General features: G+C 37.8%; 1 protein-coding gene, 1 non-coding gene and 1 pseudogene across 4 annotated transcripts in view; 2 read left to right on the forward strand and 1 right to left on the reverse strand.

The window, feature by feature from the left end:
- NUP88 (nucleoporin 88) overlaps window positions 1-12,889 on the reverse strand; it is a 30,705-nt gene that overhangs the window by 13,153 nt on the left and 4,663 nt on the right. For all 3 annotated transcript variants that reach the window (XM_036223043.1, XM_036223044.1, XM_036223045.1), the window contains exons 5-8: window positions 9,897-9,983; window positions 4,476-4,652; window positions 909-1,095; window positions 273-420 (exon numbers count right to left, since the gene is read on the reverse strand). In XM_036223043.1, the coding sequence (XP_036078936.1) occupies window positions 273-420; window positions 909-1,095; window positions 4,476-4,652; window positions 9,897-9,983 (599 nt within the window). The remainder of the gene's footprint in view (window positions 1-272; window positions 421-908; window positions 1,096-4,475; window positions 4,653-9,896; window positions 9,984-12,889) is intronic.
- Window positions 1,727-1,789, forward strand: LOC118604422. Its single transcript, XR_004951730.1, has one exon. It is a non-coding gene; the product is annotated as a U7 small nuclear RNA (small nuclear RNA).
- On the forward strand, window positions 12,406-12,750 carry LOC107504497 (annotated as a pseudogene).

Here is a 12,889-nt window from a genome sequence, read left to right on the forward strand (position 1 = left end):
ATCATGAAATCTACTTTTGATTGAACCAGAAGAAATTAACTATTATGAATCTGGGTGGATCCAGACTGATGACCACTATCTTAAAACTTGGGAAATTTGCTCAGTCTTTCCTAAAGCTAAAGTGTAATGTAGCGACTAAAAGGCCAAAAAACCCTAGTCAAATTTTTAAAAGCTGGAACCACAGAACAAAAACAAATTACATGAGAACAGTCTGTAACAGTCTTAGTATAAATATAATGGGATAAAAGAACTAAATTTAGTGAATGCTTTACCTCTGTGAAGTTTGATTGGACAAGAAAAGTCAGAATCAAAAGGATCATCCTCTCCAGATGCCAGTTTCAGGGCAAGCTCCAACTCAACACACTCAAACACATAGAGAGAAGGAATAAGGTCGGCCCTGCAATCCCAGGACTTTTCTGACTATGGAAAAAAAAAAAGCATTGTAATTTTAGTTTTTAATATTCATTTGAAAATGTACACAATTAAAAACTGAAGTAAAAAGCTGCATCAAATAGTGCTGTCAAATTCTTAAACCTACTCCCTATTCTGACAGGGCCTTGTTATTCTTAAAAGAGAACAAAAAAACAGTCTCTCTTCTTTTAGAAAGATGTAAATAAACAAGTTTAGACAAGAGCCAATTCAGGGATTCAAAGGTTCTTTGTATCTGTCACTGAAGACTGAAATTTAAGAGTTCAAAAAGAAATATGTAGGTTGTTGGAACAATTATGTTGGGCACCTTCTAACTTCTTCCCATTTAAAATTTTAAGTATGCTTCAATTGTTTAATTTCCAAATTGTAAAGAAGTATCAGATATAAACTAAAATTTCTCATATATTAAGCATTTGTACTGGTCCAGGAAGTATACAGGGTTTTAGAAATACAAATATACCCACACTAGTCTGACTTACTGTTTGGTCATCTTCTTCTTCCCCTTCCAGCACAACACAGTGATACAGCATTCCTGATTCAGTAGCAATCACTAAGATGTTGGGGACACAGGGTAAGCAGAGTATAGCACAAGCATCATAACCATAGTTATCTTCAGCTGCAGGATGCATGGGCAATGGACCTAAGAGCTTTCCGATATTCCCAGGGCTAAAGGAAGAGTCAAACATATTTGGGTGAAACAATGCTGACAAAGACAACCATGTCCATCACTTAAAACACTTTTTTGGCTTTGTCTTTCTCCAGCTATCATACCCTGACTAAAAACAGTATATTTCCAATGTCTCCACTTTTTTGCTTTTCCACTTCATTTTCACCATCCTGGTGCTTCTCAACTAAAGCTAATTTGTCCCTGGGATGCTGGCAATGTCTGAAGACATTTTTGGTTGTCACAATTGGAGGACAGAAGGATATAGGAGTTGGATTAAAGATGTCTAGAGTCTAGAAATGCTGCTAAATATTCCCCCACAGTACAACCCCTTACAACAAAGAATTATTCAGCTCAAAACTTCAATACACAGAGGATGAAAAACTCTGCCCCAAATTTACTGTGGTTTATGCCTCTGCCACTGAAGCTACTCTCTGGCAAAGGTCAATGGGATTCTAGTTGCTAAATCCAAGAGGCACTTAACTTGACCTTGTACTGCATTTACACTGGTTAACAATGATTGCGTCTTAAAACCCTTATCATTTGTAGCAATTCTTTCTCTGAGTTTTCTTTTCCTACCTCTGAACATATCTTTCTAATGTCCTTTTCTAATTTCTGTCTCTTAAGCATTGTTAGTCCTTATAGCTCTTTTTGAATTTGTCTAGCAGGTCTTCTGGTTTTCACTGGAAGACTCCCGCCACACAAACACAAAATATTGGTGCTGTGAGCCCTCTTCTCTTTTCAAAATACAAATTTACGTGACAGTATATTAAACTCTGCCTGGTTTTAACTACTACCTATATTCTGATTGCTCCCCATTTTTTCTTCTGAAATGTAGCTTATATTCAAGGCTTTAGACCCACATATTTAATTGGATTAGGCATACATTTACTGAGTGCTAGATGACACCCTCGAGGAATTGACAGTTTAGCTGGGGAAGCAGATATTTAACTAGAATTACTACACCATGTGATAAGTGTAACAATGCAAGGATTTACGGGGTACAAAGGAATATAGAAAGGTACAAAGAAAGTGAGGTGTGTAAAAAGGTATCAAAAACAAGTAAGATCAATGGGGAAAAAGTACATTCTGGGAAGGGATGGAGGCATGGAAGACAAGAAATTAACAGGAAGGAAATTTAGTTTAGCATGATGGGAGACTAAGTATGAAGTCTAAGGCAACAGAGCAGTAGTGAGGCAAATGTTCAGGACTTGCTTATGAAGCAGATGGTCTTGCATGCCACTGGTTAACAATGATTGCCATGTTTAAGTGCTCAGAGTCTATCTGTTGGGTGAGTGTGCCATCAGAGGTTTAAATCAAGAGTGATGGAGCTTCACTTTACTAAGGTTAATCTGGTAGTGAGCAGTAGTAAGGAGAACTGACATAGAGGGGACCAAAATGGGATTCACGGCAACTGTTTAAGAATGACCTAGACAGAAAATGATGAAGGTATGAAACAAGGAAAAGGAAATGGGAGAAGGATGTATACATTCAAGAAAATTTCATGGTAAAATCAATAGGATTTTGGAACCAGACTGGATGTAGGAGGATATGGATGACTTTCAAGTTTGGAGCTAAGGTAACTAAGTAGATCGCAGTGTGGACAAATGAGGACCAAGTGGTGGTGGCAGAGGAAGGGAAAGGAAGGTAATAATGTTACTACAAAAGCCTCCCAAGAAAGAGATCAAGCATGGAAGGCAGAGAACACTTCTGTTAAGGAGAATACAATTAGTAGTGAAGTCTCACTATCTCTCAAGCTTTTCCATCTTTCTCATCTTTTATCATTTTGCATATTCTCTTCTCTTGCCTGGAACCACTTTTACTCCTGTTTCTACCAAATTTCTGTATGACCATCTTCTCAGTTTTCTAAGACAGATAGGCCTAAGCGTTTACTCTGTCCCAGTCTCATGGTGCCCTGTGATGCCTTGAGCATACACATTGTACTAATTATTAGTTTGCTGTATGACTTTCAAGTAGATCAGAAGCCACAAAACAGGGACCTTGCCTTCAAACTTATATTCCTGTCTTCTGCCACACTGTAGGCCCTGAATAAATATCTGTTGAATTGATTTATAAATGAATAAACTACAATGTCCAGCCTTTGGCCTTATGCCTTGCAGTTACAAACTTCCCCAAAATTCTTATCCTCTACTGATTCTAACTTTCACCATGGCAGATGGCTCCTACTTCTTTATTTATACCTTTGCCTTCTTTCCAGTCTTGTTTTTCCAACTGTCCATGGAATATTTCCACTATATTGGTCCAATACGGTGTCAAATTGACCATTTGTTGTAACAAATCCTCCCTCCAAATTAGCCCTTGCTGACCTCAGTATTTCTGTTAAGGGTCCAGTCCCTTATCCAAAGAATAACTAAGTCTTATTGATCCTTCCTTTGTAGTATCTACTATGTTCACTTCTTTGCATTATAACCATCCTAGTTCAAAACCCCTGTGGATTTTAAGCTAAATTTTACAACACCTTTTTTAAAAGTCTCTCCACCCGTCCCTTCTATGACCAATTATTTTTTCCTTTTCCTGCTGAGAAACCATCATTAGCTTCCTACTACTCCAGAAAAGACCCTACATTCCTTAACTAGGTGTTTAACTCTACCAAATTTTTCCTAGGCAGACATTTCCAGCTTTATCATTTAATGCCCCTTATCTGTATCCTCTGCTCTTGGCCCAAATGCCTAAACACTGAACCACTTTTTCTGAAAATTTTTATTATGAAAAAACATTTTAATTAAAATTGGGGTGACATTGGTTAATAATAATCACTGAACCCTGAATGACACTTGCATTTGCTTATTTTCATACTCAACTTCATGCTGCCCTTGTAATTAAAATGTTCTTATCCTTCCCTGGTGCTTCATCTAATCCTGCATTAGATCTTTAATTCCCACATGAAATTAGTGCTTCTCTATGAAAACTTCCTTAACTTCTTCAGTCAAAATGATCTCTGCATTCTTACTGTCTGTGTACCACTAATGTGGTATAAGTGATTCTCTTTTCACGTATATGTATGTCTTTTCCCCACAACTGGGACATAAGATAACCAGATTACCATGTCTAACCACTCCCATGATGCCCTGTTCATGTAAGATACATAAAAAATTTTTGGTTAACTACATTTTGTCAAAACAAATCCAGTTTTATCTTAAGTAATTATCCAAGAGTCTACCAACTTACGCAAATATTATGAATAAGTGAAAGATCATAAGATCTGTACTGTACTAAGTATTTCCAAAATATGCAAGCTAAGTATTGAAAGGCTACAACACTTCCACAAATTCAAACACACAGATCCCAAGTGCAACTCTGACAACCTACACTGAAATACATGCTAGGCTTTCATTTCAGGTGGGTTATCTCTTCAACTTACCTGTGTAACAGACTAACATATGTAAGGAAAGTCTCCCCATTCTCATATAAGATGTACAATGGGTATGCCACTACTTCATCTTTGCCTTTTTGTCCAAATATATTCTTCGGGACTGCTGCCAATGGCCCAAAGTCAAATGCAACTGCTGTCTCTCCTAGAGATGCGGTATATGCTCTTCTGAAAAGAGATTTAAAACCAACATGTTGAAGACTGGGGAAAAAATGGCATAGGTGATAGAGGTTTTGTTCATCTCTCTTCTGACCAAAACAAGATTATAGCAGAAACATGGAGTAAACAGCAAGCAAAGCCTCCTGGGATCTAGATAAACAGAAACACTACAACTAGAAAGAGAAATAAGAAAAAATCTTGCAATGGTAGAAGGTAGGAGGGGTCGAAGACGTGAGGCTGCCCACTCTGAGAGGGTGAATGGGACAGAGGTTGCGCCAGCTGGCAGCTATAAATACCTCTTAAAGGGGGAGTGTACGCAAGGGGACGTTTGCAACAATGGACACGCTTGCTCTGAGTACCAGCGCTGGCTGCTCTTGGGGTACCAGGGACTTACAGGGGAATACTGAGTTGTCAGAGTATGGGTCAGAGGCGAGGCTCTCTTCCAGGCAGAAGTGCTGGTAGTATCTCCATTATTTCTCTGTGGAGCCTTCCCCACTCCCAGTTTGCAGACGCAGCTCCACCATAGCAGAGAGTATGTCATCAAAATAGATAACAGAGGTCCCCGTCGCCCAGAAGATTCCCTGAACTCCACCTCCCCCAACTCGTGGTCCCTTCCAAGCCATATCCAAGTGTGTCCTCCACAAGTCAGGTACTCCATGATGAGCTACATCTAGACTCAACACTGGTGGAAGCTGGCCTTGGTTTCTGGTATGGCCTTTTGAGGCAACTATAAGCATAGCATTGGGGATTGCTTGCTGAATCTTAACAGGTAGCCCTGGAGGAGTACAGGCTGGGGCTAAATTTGGCCTGCAGCTGAACCCCTCTCAGGACTGTGCCACTGGACACCTACTACACAAAGCCATACTAATAAGACTGGGAGACTTAGGAGCTTTGCTTAGTACATAGAAATAGACACTGAAAGGCAGCCAAAATGGGAAGACAAAGAAGCAGAAACCATATGAGAGAACAGAACAGAGACCCAGGAATAATGAAGTCAAGCAATCTAACAGATGTAGAGTTTAAAACACTGGTTATAAAGATGCTCAATGAATTTAGAGGAAGTATAGATGAACTCAGTGAAAACTTTAACAAAGAGATAAAAAACATGAAAATGGAAATGGAAATAATAAAAGAGAACCAGTCAGAAATGAAGAATAGATTATCTGAGATGAAGAGTATATTAGAGGGAGTCAACAGAGTGGATGAAGAGGATCAAATCACCGATATAGAGGATAGGGAAGCCAAGGACACTCAATCAGAATGGTAAGAAAAAAGAAGCCAAGACTATAATAATTTAAAGAGCCTATGGGACACTATTAAATGTAAAAGTATTTGTGTCATAGATGTACCTGAAGGAAAACAAGATGTTGAAGAGCTAGTTGAAGGAATAATGATGGAAAACTTCCCTCACCTGGTGAAGAAAATAGACATACAACCCCAGGAAGCTCAGAGTGTCCCAAAAAAGATGAACCCAAAGAGGCCCACAGCAGGACACCTCATAATTAAAATGCCAATGGTTAAATACAAAGAGAGGATCTTAAAAGCAGCAAGAGAAATGTAGTGGTTACCTACAAGAGAGCACCCATAAGACTGGCAGCTGATTTCTCAAAAGAAACTATACAGGACAGAAGGGCTTGGAACAAAATATTCAACGTGATGAAAACTCAGGATCTACAATCAAGAATACTTTATCCAGTAAAGCTATCAGTTAGAGTCAAAGGACAGATAAAGGGCTTCCCAGACAAAAATAAACTAATAGAATTCATCAATGCCAAGCCAGTATTACAGGAAATGTTGAAGGGACTTAAGGAGAAAAAAACATGTACCAAAAACAGAAAAAAAGAATGCTAATAACGGCATTCTTATCAACAAGTACCTCAAACAGAAAATAATCAAGCGCTCTAATGAAAAGATAGAGTGGCTGAATGGATAAGAAAACAAGACCCCTTCATATGCTGCCTACAAGAGACTCACTTCAGATTAAGACACACACAGACTAAAAGGAAGGAGACAGAAAAAGATATTGCCTTCATGGACCTGGAGGGTATTGCGCTGAATGAAGTGAGTCAGATAGAGAAAGACAAATATCACATGATTTCATGTACATGTGGAATCTAAAGGTCAAAATAACAACAACAATGGAAAATAAACTCATAGATACAGAGACTATTTAGAGGGATACTAGATGGGAGAGGGGTTGGGGGCAGCAAAGAAGGGCAAAAAGATTAAGAAGTACAAATAGATAATTACAAAATAAACAGAGATATAAAGCACAGCATAAGGAAAATAGTTAATTAGGTTGTAAAAAACATGTAAGGGGGAAAAAGGGTACTAGATTTAGTGGGGTGATCGCTTTGAGTTATATAGCTCTCTAATCACTATGCTGTACAACTGAAACTAGTATATTATTGTATGCCAGCTATAATTTAAAAAACTCACTGTACAATGTAAGTACAAGCAACTAATTGTCTATTATATTTCAATAAAGCCAGAAAAAAAAAAACAACTAAATTTCCCTATTCCAAAAAACAAAACCAACTTGTTGAAAACAAAAATAAAATGTTCAATAACAGGATGTGGGATGGAATTTATAAAGGTGGCAAAATATTACCATTATGAGAAAGGAATGTTGAACATTGGAAAATTCTCATAAAGTTAAATGAAAGCACGCCATAAAATTATGTAGTGGTACTTCAAATGGTTTAAATATAAAGACACACTAACAGTAAAAATATACACATATAAATATGCGTAAACACAAGAAACACATGGAAACATAAGTAGTTATTCCTGAGCAGTAGGATGCACTCATTCTACAAATATTTACTAAGTATCCACTTTGTGCCAGCCACTGCTGTAGGTTCTGGGAATACATCAGTGAATTAAAAAAAGGCCCTGCCCTCTAGTAATAGAGATCTACAGCAAACAGAGAAGAAATAAACCCATAATACAAAGTCAGAAAACAATGCTATGAAGAAAAATAAATAGGGTTAGAGGGCATTGATGGAGGTGCTACTTTAGACTAGGTGGTCTGGGAACTCTGATAAGGCGACATTTGAGAAAATATATGAAGGAAGTTAGGGAGCAAGTGTGTGGTTATATAGGGAAGAAGCAGTTGAGGCAGACTGAAGGACACATGCAAAAGCTCTAAGGAGGGAAGGTAATTGATGTTGTCTCAGGAATGGCAAGGAGGCCAAGGTGGTCGAAGCTAGAGAGCCAGGGCACAGAGGGAGGAATGAAGCTCGAGAGGGGGCAGACTTATAGGCCCTGCAGGGCTACAGTAAAGACTGGGAAATCAATGGCGTGTGAGAGCAGGAAAATAGAACACTCTGATTTATACCAGAAGTATCACTCTGGCTGCCATATTAAGAATAGATTATAGGAGATTACAAAAATGAAAAAAAGATTTCATTTTATTCTTAATACTTTTTTGTAGTTTCCTTACTTTTCCACAAAAAAATATGTTACCTTTATAATCAATAAAAACAAATAATAAAATATATTTTCATAAATTTAATATGATGTAATATACTTGGTTATCCAAAAAGATTCATTTAATATAGGTTATTAAATATGGTTAAAATAGAACCACGATTTCATATAGTTGAGAGTCAACATCGTTCTTAGATATTATAAGTATCATATCTTATTTTATCAAATGAAAAGGTATATGGTACTAGGAAGCAAAAATAAGAAATCCAAATATCCAGAATAAAAAAACTGCCTGAGTTAAACTAAAAAATCAAGACAATGGGAACAAACAGACATAAAAGTTAGTTTAAAGAGACTTAACTCCCAAGCCATCAACACTTGACTGCAACTTAATATAGTAATATTTCTAATAATCTAATAATGATAGTTGTGTCAATTAATGAGTATTTACTCTGTGCCATACAAAATACTTTTTATGCATAATTTCATTTATTCTGTATAATAACGCTAAGAAATTAGCACTATAATTATTTTTTTAGTATTTGTGAAATAGTTATGGAAATGAGGCTTAGTGCAATTGAATAACGTGCCCAGATGCCACAGCTCTTAACAATTACATTGCTTTACTGCCTCTCATCTAGGAAATCTGTTTGTCAAAGAGCTTGGTAAGCTATGGAAATACATAGCAGGGGAGAAGATGCCCTGACACCAGAACAGGATCTATCGACTCCCAGAGGCAGTTATTTCCCCATTGTGGAGACAGAGGTACTGGAATTTAAGAAACTGGTGCTGTAAGACATTAAAATCATTAACTGAAATGTTCAGTTTTGGGGCTATTAAAGAGAATCAAAGTGGTCCTAGGTTGATGGCAACCTCTGACTCCTAGCAGAAGGAGATGAAAATCCTCTGTGGAGGAATATACCCCAATTCAGGCTCTCAATATTCCCAAACGTTAAGATCAAGTAAACTCAAGTTTACAATTGGATATTAGCAATCACAAGAGGAAGCCACCATGATTGTGGGTCAGGAAGAAGAATATATATTTAGATACCCACCTCACATCCCAAGGACTTCAAAGATTAAAAGTGTCAAATATAGAATAGCTATGTAGATAATATTCAAAGGAAAAAAGGTAAGAAAAACAAAAATAAACAAGACTATTAGATATGGCCACCATGGAGACATGAAAGAATTATATGGAACACACAGAAATATTGCTATTAAAAGCTTCACTCTGTGTGCACATACTGTGGGTGATTGTGTGTGGTAATCAACAGAAAGATTGATCAGGAGGCCAGAGGAATGGGGTCTGTGAGTTCAGAATGAACTCTGTTATTGGTCAAAGTACCCAGGAATTTGCCCCGCAGTGAGTAAGAAAGCATAAAAAAACCCGGGTCACAGAAGGATCAGAAGGGCAATTGCTATTCCATGCCAGGTTCTGGGATATTAGATGCTGGTCTGGAAGTTCAGCAATTTGCCTATCCCCATTGAGTGAACAGTGGGTAGACCTCAAGCCTAACACTCTTACCTTTCACTTTTTCTGTACTTTTACAATGTTATATTTATTCTCTTATTCAAGATACGACATGGACTCAGTTTCAGCCGCTCACATTTTAGAACTTTCTTGAAAAAATATCAAGCTAATAGTTATAGTGACGTTCAGATTTGTAACTTATTACTTACTCCCATTGCTTATTTCTCATAATACCAAAAGCAAGCTAAAGTCACCTCTGGAAAACCTTGCAATCTCTGGAAAAATTGCATTATAATCCCAATAAACTAACTTTAAAAACATGTGTCATGACACAAATACAAACTTACCCTTTACTAAGTAGTAGACTTTCCTCTTCTGCTTCTGAAAGTATGATGACCTTAATGGGTGTCTGGGGCTCACGTAGAGAGTAAATTCTAGCAATCAAAAGAGAAGAAAGCCAGCACTTAAAATTCCTTCATTTCCCAAGATTGTCCATTCCTCTACATCTAGTCAGTTCTTAAGAATTTTCCTACCAGTTATCACAACCATTTCTTTGCCAAAGATCTTGCTGTTACTGGCAAAGCCGCCTACTTCATTTGTTCTTTAACATTAAAGTTTTCTTGGGACCTTAAGAAATACTCTCTATCCTTACTAAAATTCTTTATTAGCCTACTCCATACCACTGCACCTGTTCCTTCCATCCTAAGTCCTTAGCCATACTTACCTTATCTTGTAATCTCACTACTGCCCCTAAGTTTGCCAGCTTCCCTTCAATTATACCCATCTTTCCCTGCCTGTGATACACCAAATCTCATTACAGAAGGAACCATATCTCACTATTCTGGCCAACAGAGTGACATTTAGCCTGCAATCTATACATGTTTTTGTTATATAAAGACAATATGTCATTCCTGTTTCCCAAGTATAACACTGAAAACATTTTTTTCCCCAAAATCATTTTAATTGAAAATAACTTAAATTTTCACAGGATATATGGCTATCGTTAAAAGGAGAAGGAATTTTCTAAAGGCCAGTAATATTATTATTAAAAATCCAATGTCCTTTGTAAAGTATTCATCAAATTAATCACTTATTTTGTCTGCCCCACTAAGAATTTTTCAACTTAGTTTGTTCCATTATCAATAAAATGTTATTTGACAAACGTTTTTAATGAAAATCTGATATAACTGAATACATTCATGTGGCCTTCCTAGCTGCTTATAGCACTACAACTTCAAAATACACATAAGTACTAGATATACGTTGTAGTTGGGAACAGTGAAAGAAAAAGTAAATGCAACAGGGCGCTGAGTGGGAATTTGTTATTGCCCTGAAATTGTAAACAGGGTCCATAGCTCAGGAAAAGGGAATATCCCATACCTTAAAAAGAATCTTTAATAACTGAGGCCAGATACGTCCTTTAGGGCTTAAGTGAGGAAGATATATATATGCTATCTCCCACCATCTCCTTTTCCAGCATGTATTAAAAGGAAGCCTACGAGAGGGTGTTGAGTCCTTAGGAATACATACAGTATGTTTGTAATGGGAGGGTATTCCCTCTTTCTTTTTTAATCCCCAACTCCAAAGCCAAATGGATAGGCAGAAAAGGCTCTAAGAAAAACACACAGCCAGATTTAGGGTTGCCTATAAGAAGGTGAGATGGGTATCTTATTTCTGAGCTGAATGCCAGATGTGTTGTAGAAAACCACAGACCACAAAGGTAAGGGAATTCTTCGGTGAACCTGACATGCCATATACTAGAGTTGGGGGCATGTGAACACTATATAGTATTTACTTCTTATATGGAAATTTCTGAAGGAGGGAGGCTGGAGTAGCATAAGAAAGGACTATGTATAGTATGCTCAGTTCTCTGTGGCCCTTGTAGGGCAGAAAAAAGGACCTCAGCAGTTACCATAGCTCCACATGAAAGACCATAACAGTTAAGTTGGGAAGGGAGGAGACACCAAGTTTGGGGCTACTCAATCTAGAGAGGGTTCAGGGCACAGATATCTGATAAAACCAATGGGAAACAGAGCTCCTCAAAGATGGAGGGAGCTGGAGGCTAAACGCTACCCCTGAAAACATACACGCACCATCTATGCAGAGACTACCACATCAACAGAGGCCACCAGAAGCAGATGGAACTAGATTAAACCAGGATCAGGGATATACCACCCCGGCCCCATCAATGACAAACAACCAGATAGGTAAGAAGTCTGCCTCAGCTACCTCACTCTCCCTACTCTCATTATCAAGGAGTTAGACCCAGAGGAAGGAGGAGGTAGCCCCTCTCCTGATACTTCAACCCCTACCTCAAGATGCTGAGACAGAAAGAAGAGTCAGAGAGCAGATAATGCCCTCTCCACTCATTTCAGATGCCTCAAGGTCTGACCTGTGATAGGGCCAGGGTATAGTTTTGAAATAGATTTGAGATCAGGATTTAAAACTGGACAGATTAAGTTTTTATAACTAAAAGTAACTAGAAAGCTATGAGAACTACATAAGATGCCATTAAGGAATCAAGCATTCAGCAGAGAAGGAAGATCTGGTAGAGCACAGTCAAAACCACTGATTAGGAAAAATAAAACTGTAGATATTTGTATCTCAGTTATTTGAGTCTCTCCATAAACTTTTTATATAAGACAGATCCAGAAAGTTAGCTGATAACAGAAATCTCTGTAGAATTAGAGCATTTAATCACAGAGTGCAAAACTTGGAAGGGGCTTTAGAAATTATCAAATCAAACTTGCTCATTTTACAAAATGGAAACTGAAGTTCCCCTAAAAAGAAGTTTAAGATCTCAAAGACAGGACAGCTACTCTTGGTTAAAGGCCATCTTGCACCTAAGGTAAAAAGATGGTAGCTATGAAGAAGATGAAAAAGTCGCTGGAGTCGATCATCTCTAGACTTCAACTTGTTATGAAATGCGGAAAGTAGTGCTAGGGTATAAGCAAACTCTGAAAATGATCAGATAAGGCGAAGAGAAACTGGTTTTCCTTGCCAACAATGGTCCGGCCCTGAGGAAATCTGAAATAGAGTACTATGCCATGTTGGCCAAGACTGGTGTCCAGTATTACAGTGGCAATAATACTGAACTGGGCATAGCATGTGGAAAATATTATAGTATGCACGCTGGCTATCATTGATCCAGGTGACTGTGATAACATAAGAAGCATGCTAGAACAGACTGGTGAAAAGTAAATCATATAAATTTTTTCTTTAATAAAACTGGCCAGAGTTTGTTTTAAAAAAATGATCTCAAAAACAGAAGGGGCATTGGGATAAGAATTCAAATCTCTCAATTCCTAATTATAGTCTCTTTCCCCTATACTACATTACC

This window comes from Rousettus aegyptiacus, unplaced genomic scaffold (assembly GCF_014176215.1).
Source record: "Rousettus aegyptiacus isolate mRouAeg1 unplaced genomic scaffold, mRouAeg1.p scaffold_m13_p_6, whole genome shotgun sequence".
Lineage (NCBI taxonomy): Eukaryota > Metazoa > Chordata > Mammalia > Chiroptera > Pteropodidae > Rousettus > Rousettus aegyptiacus.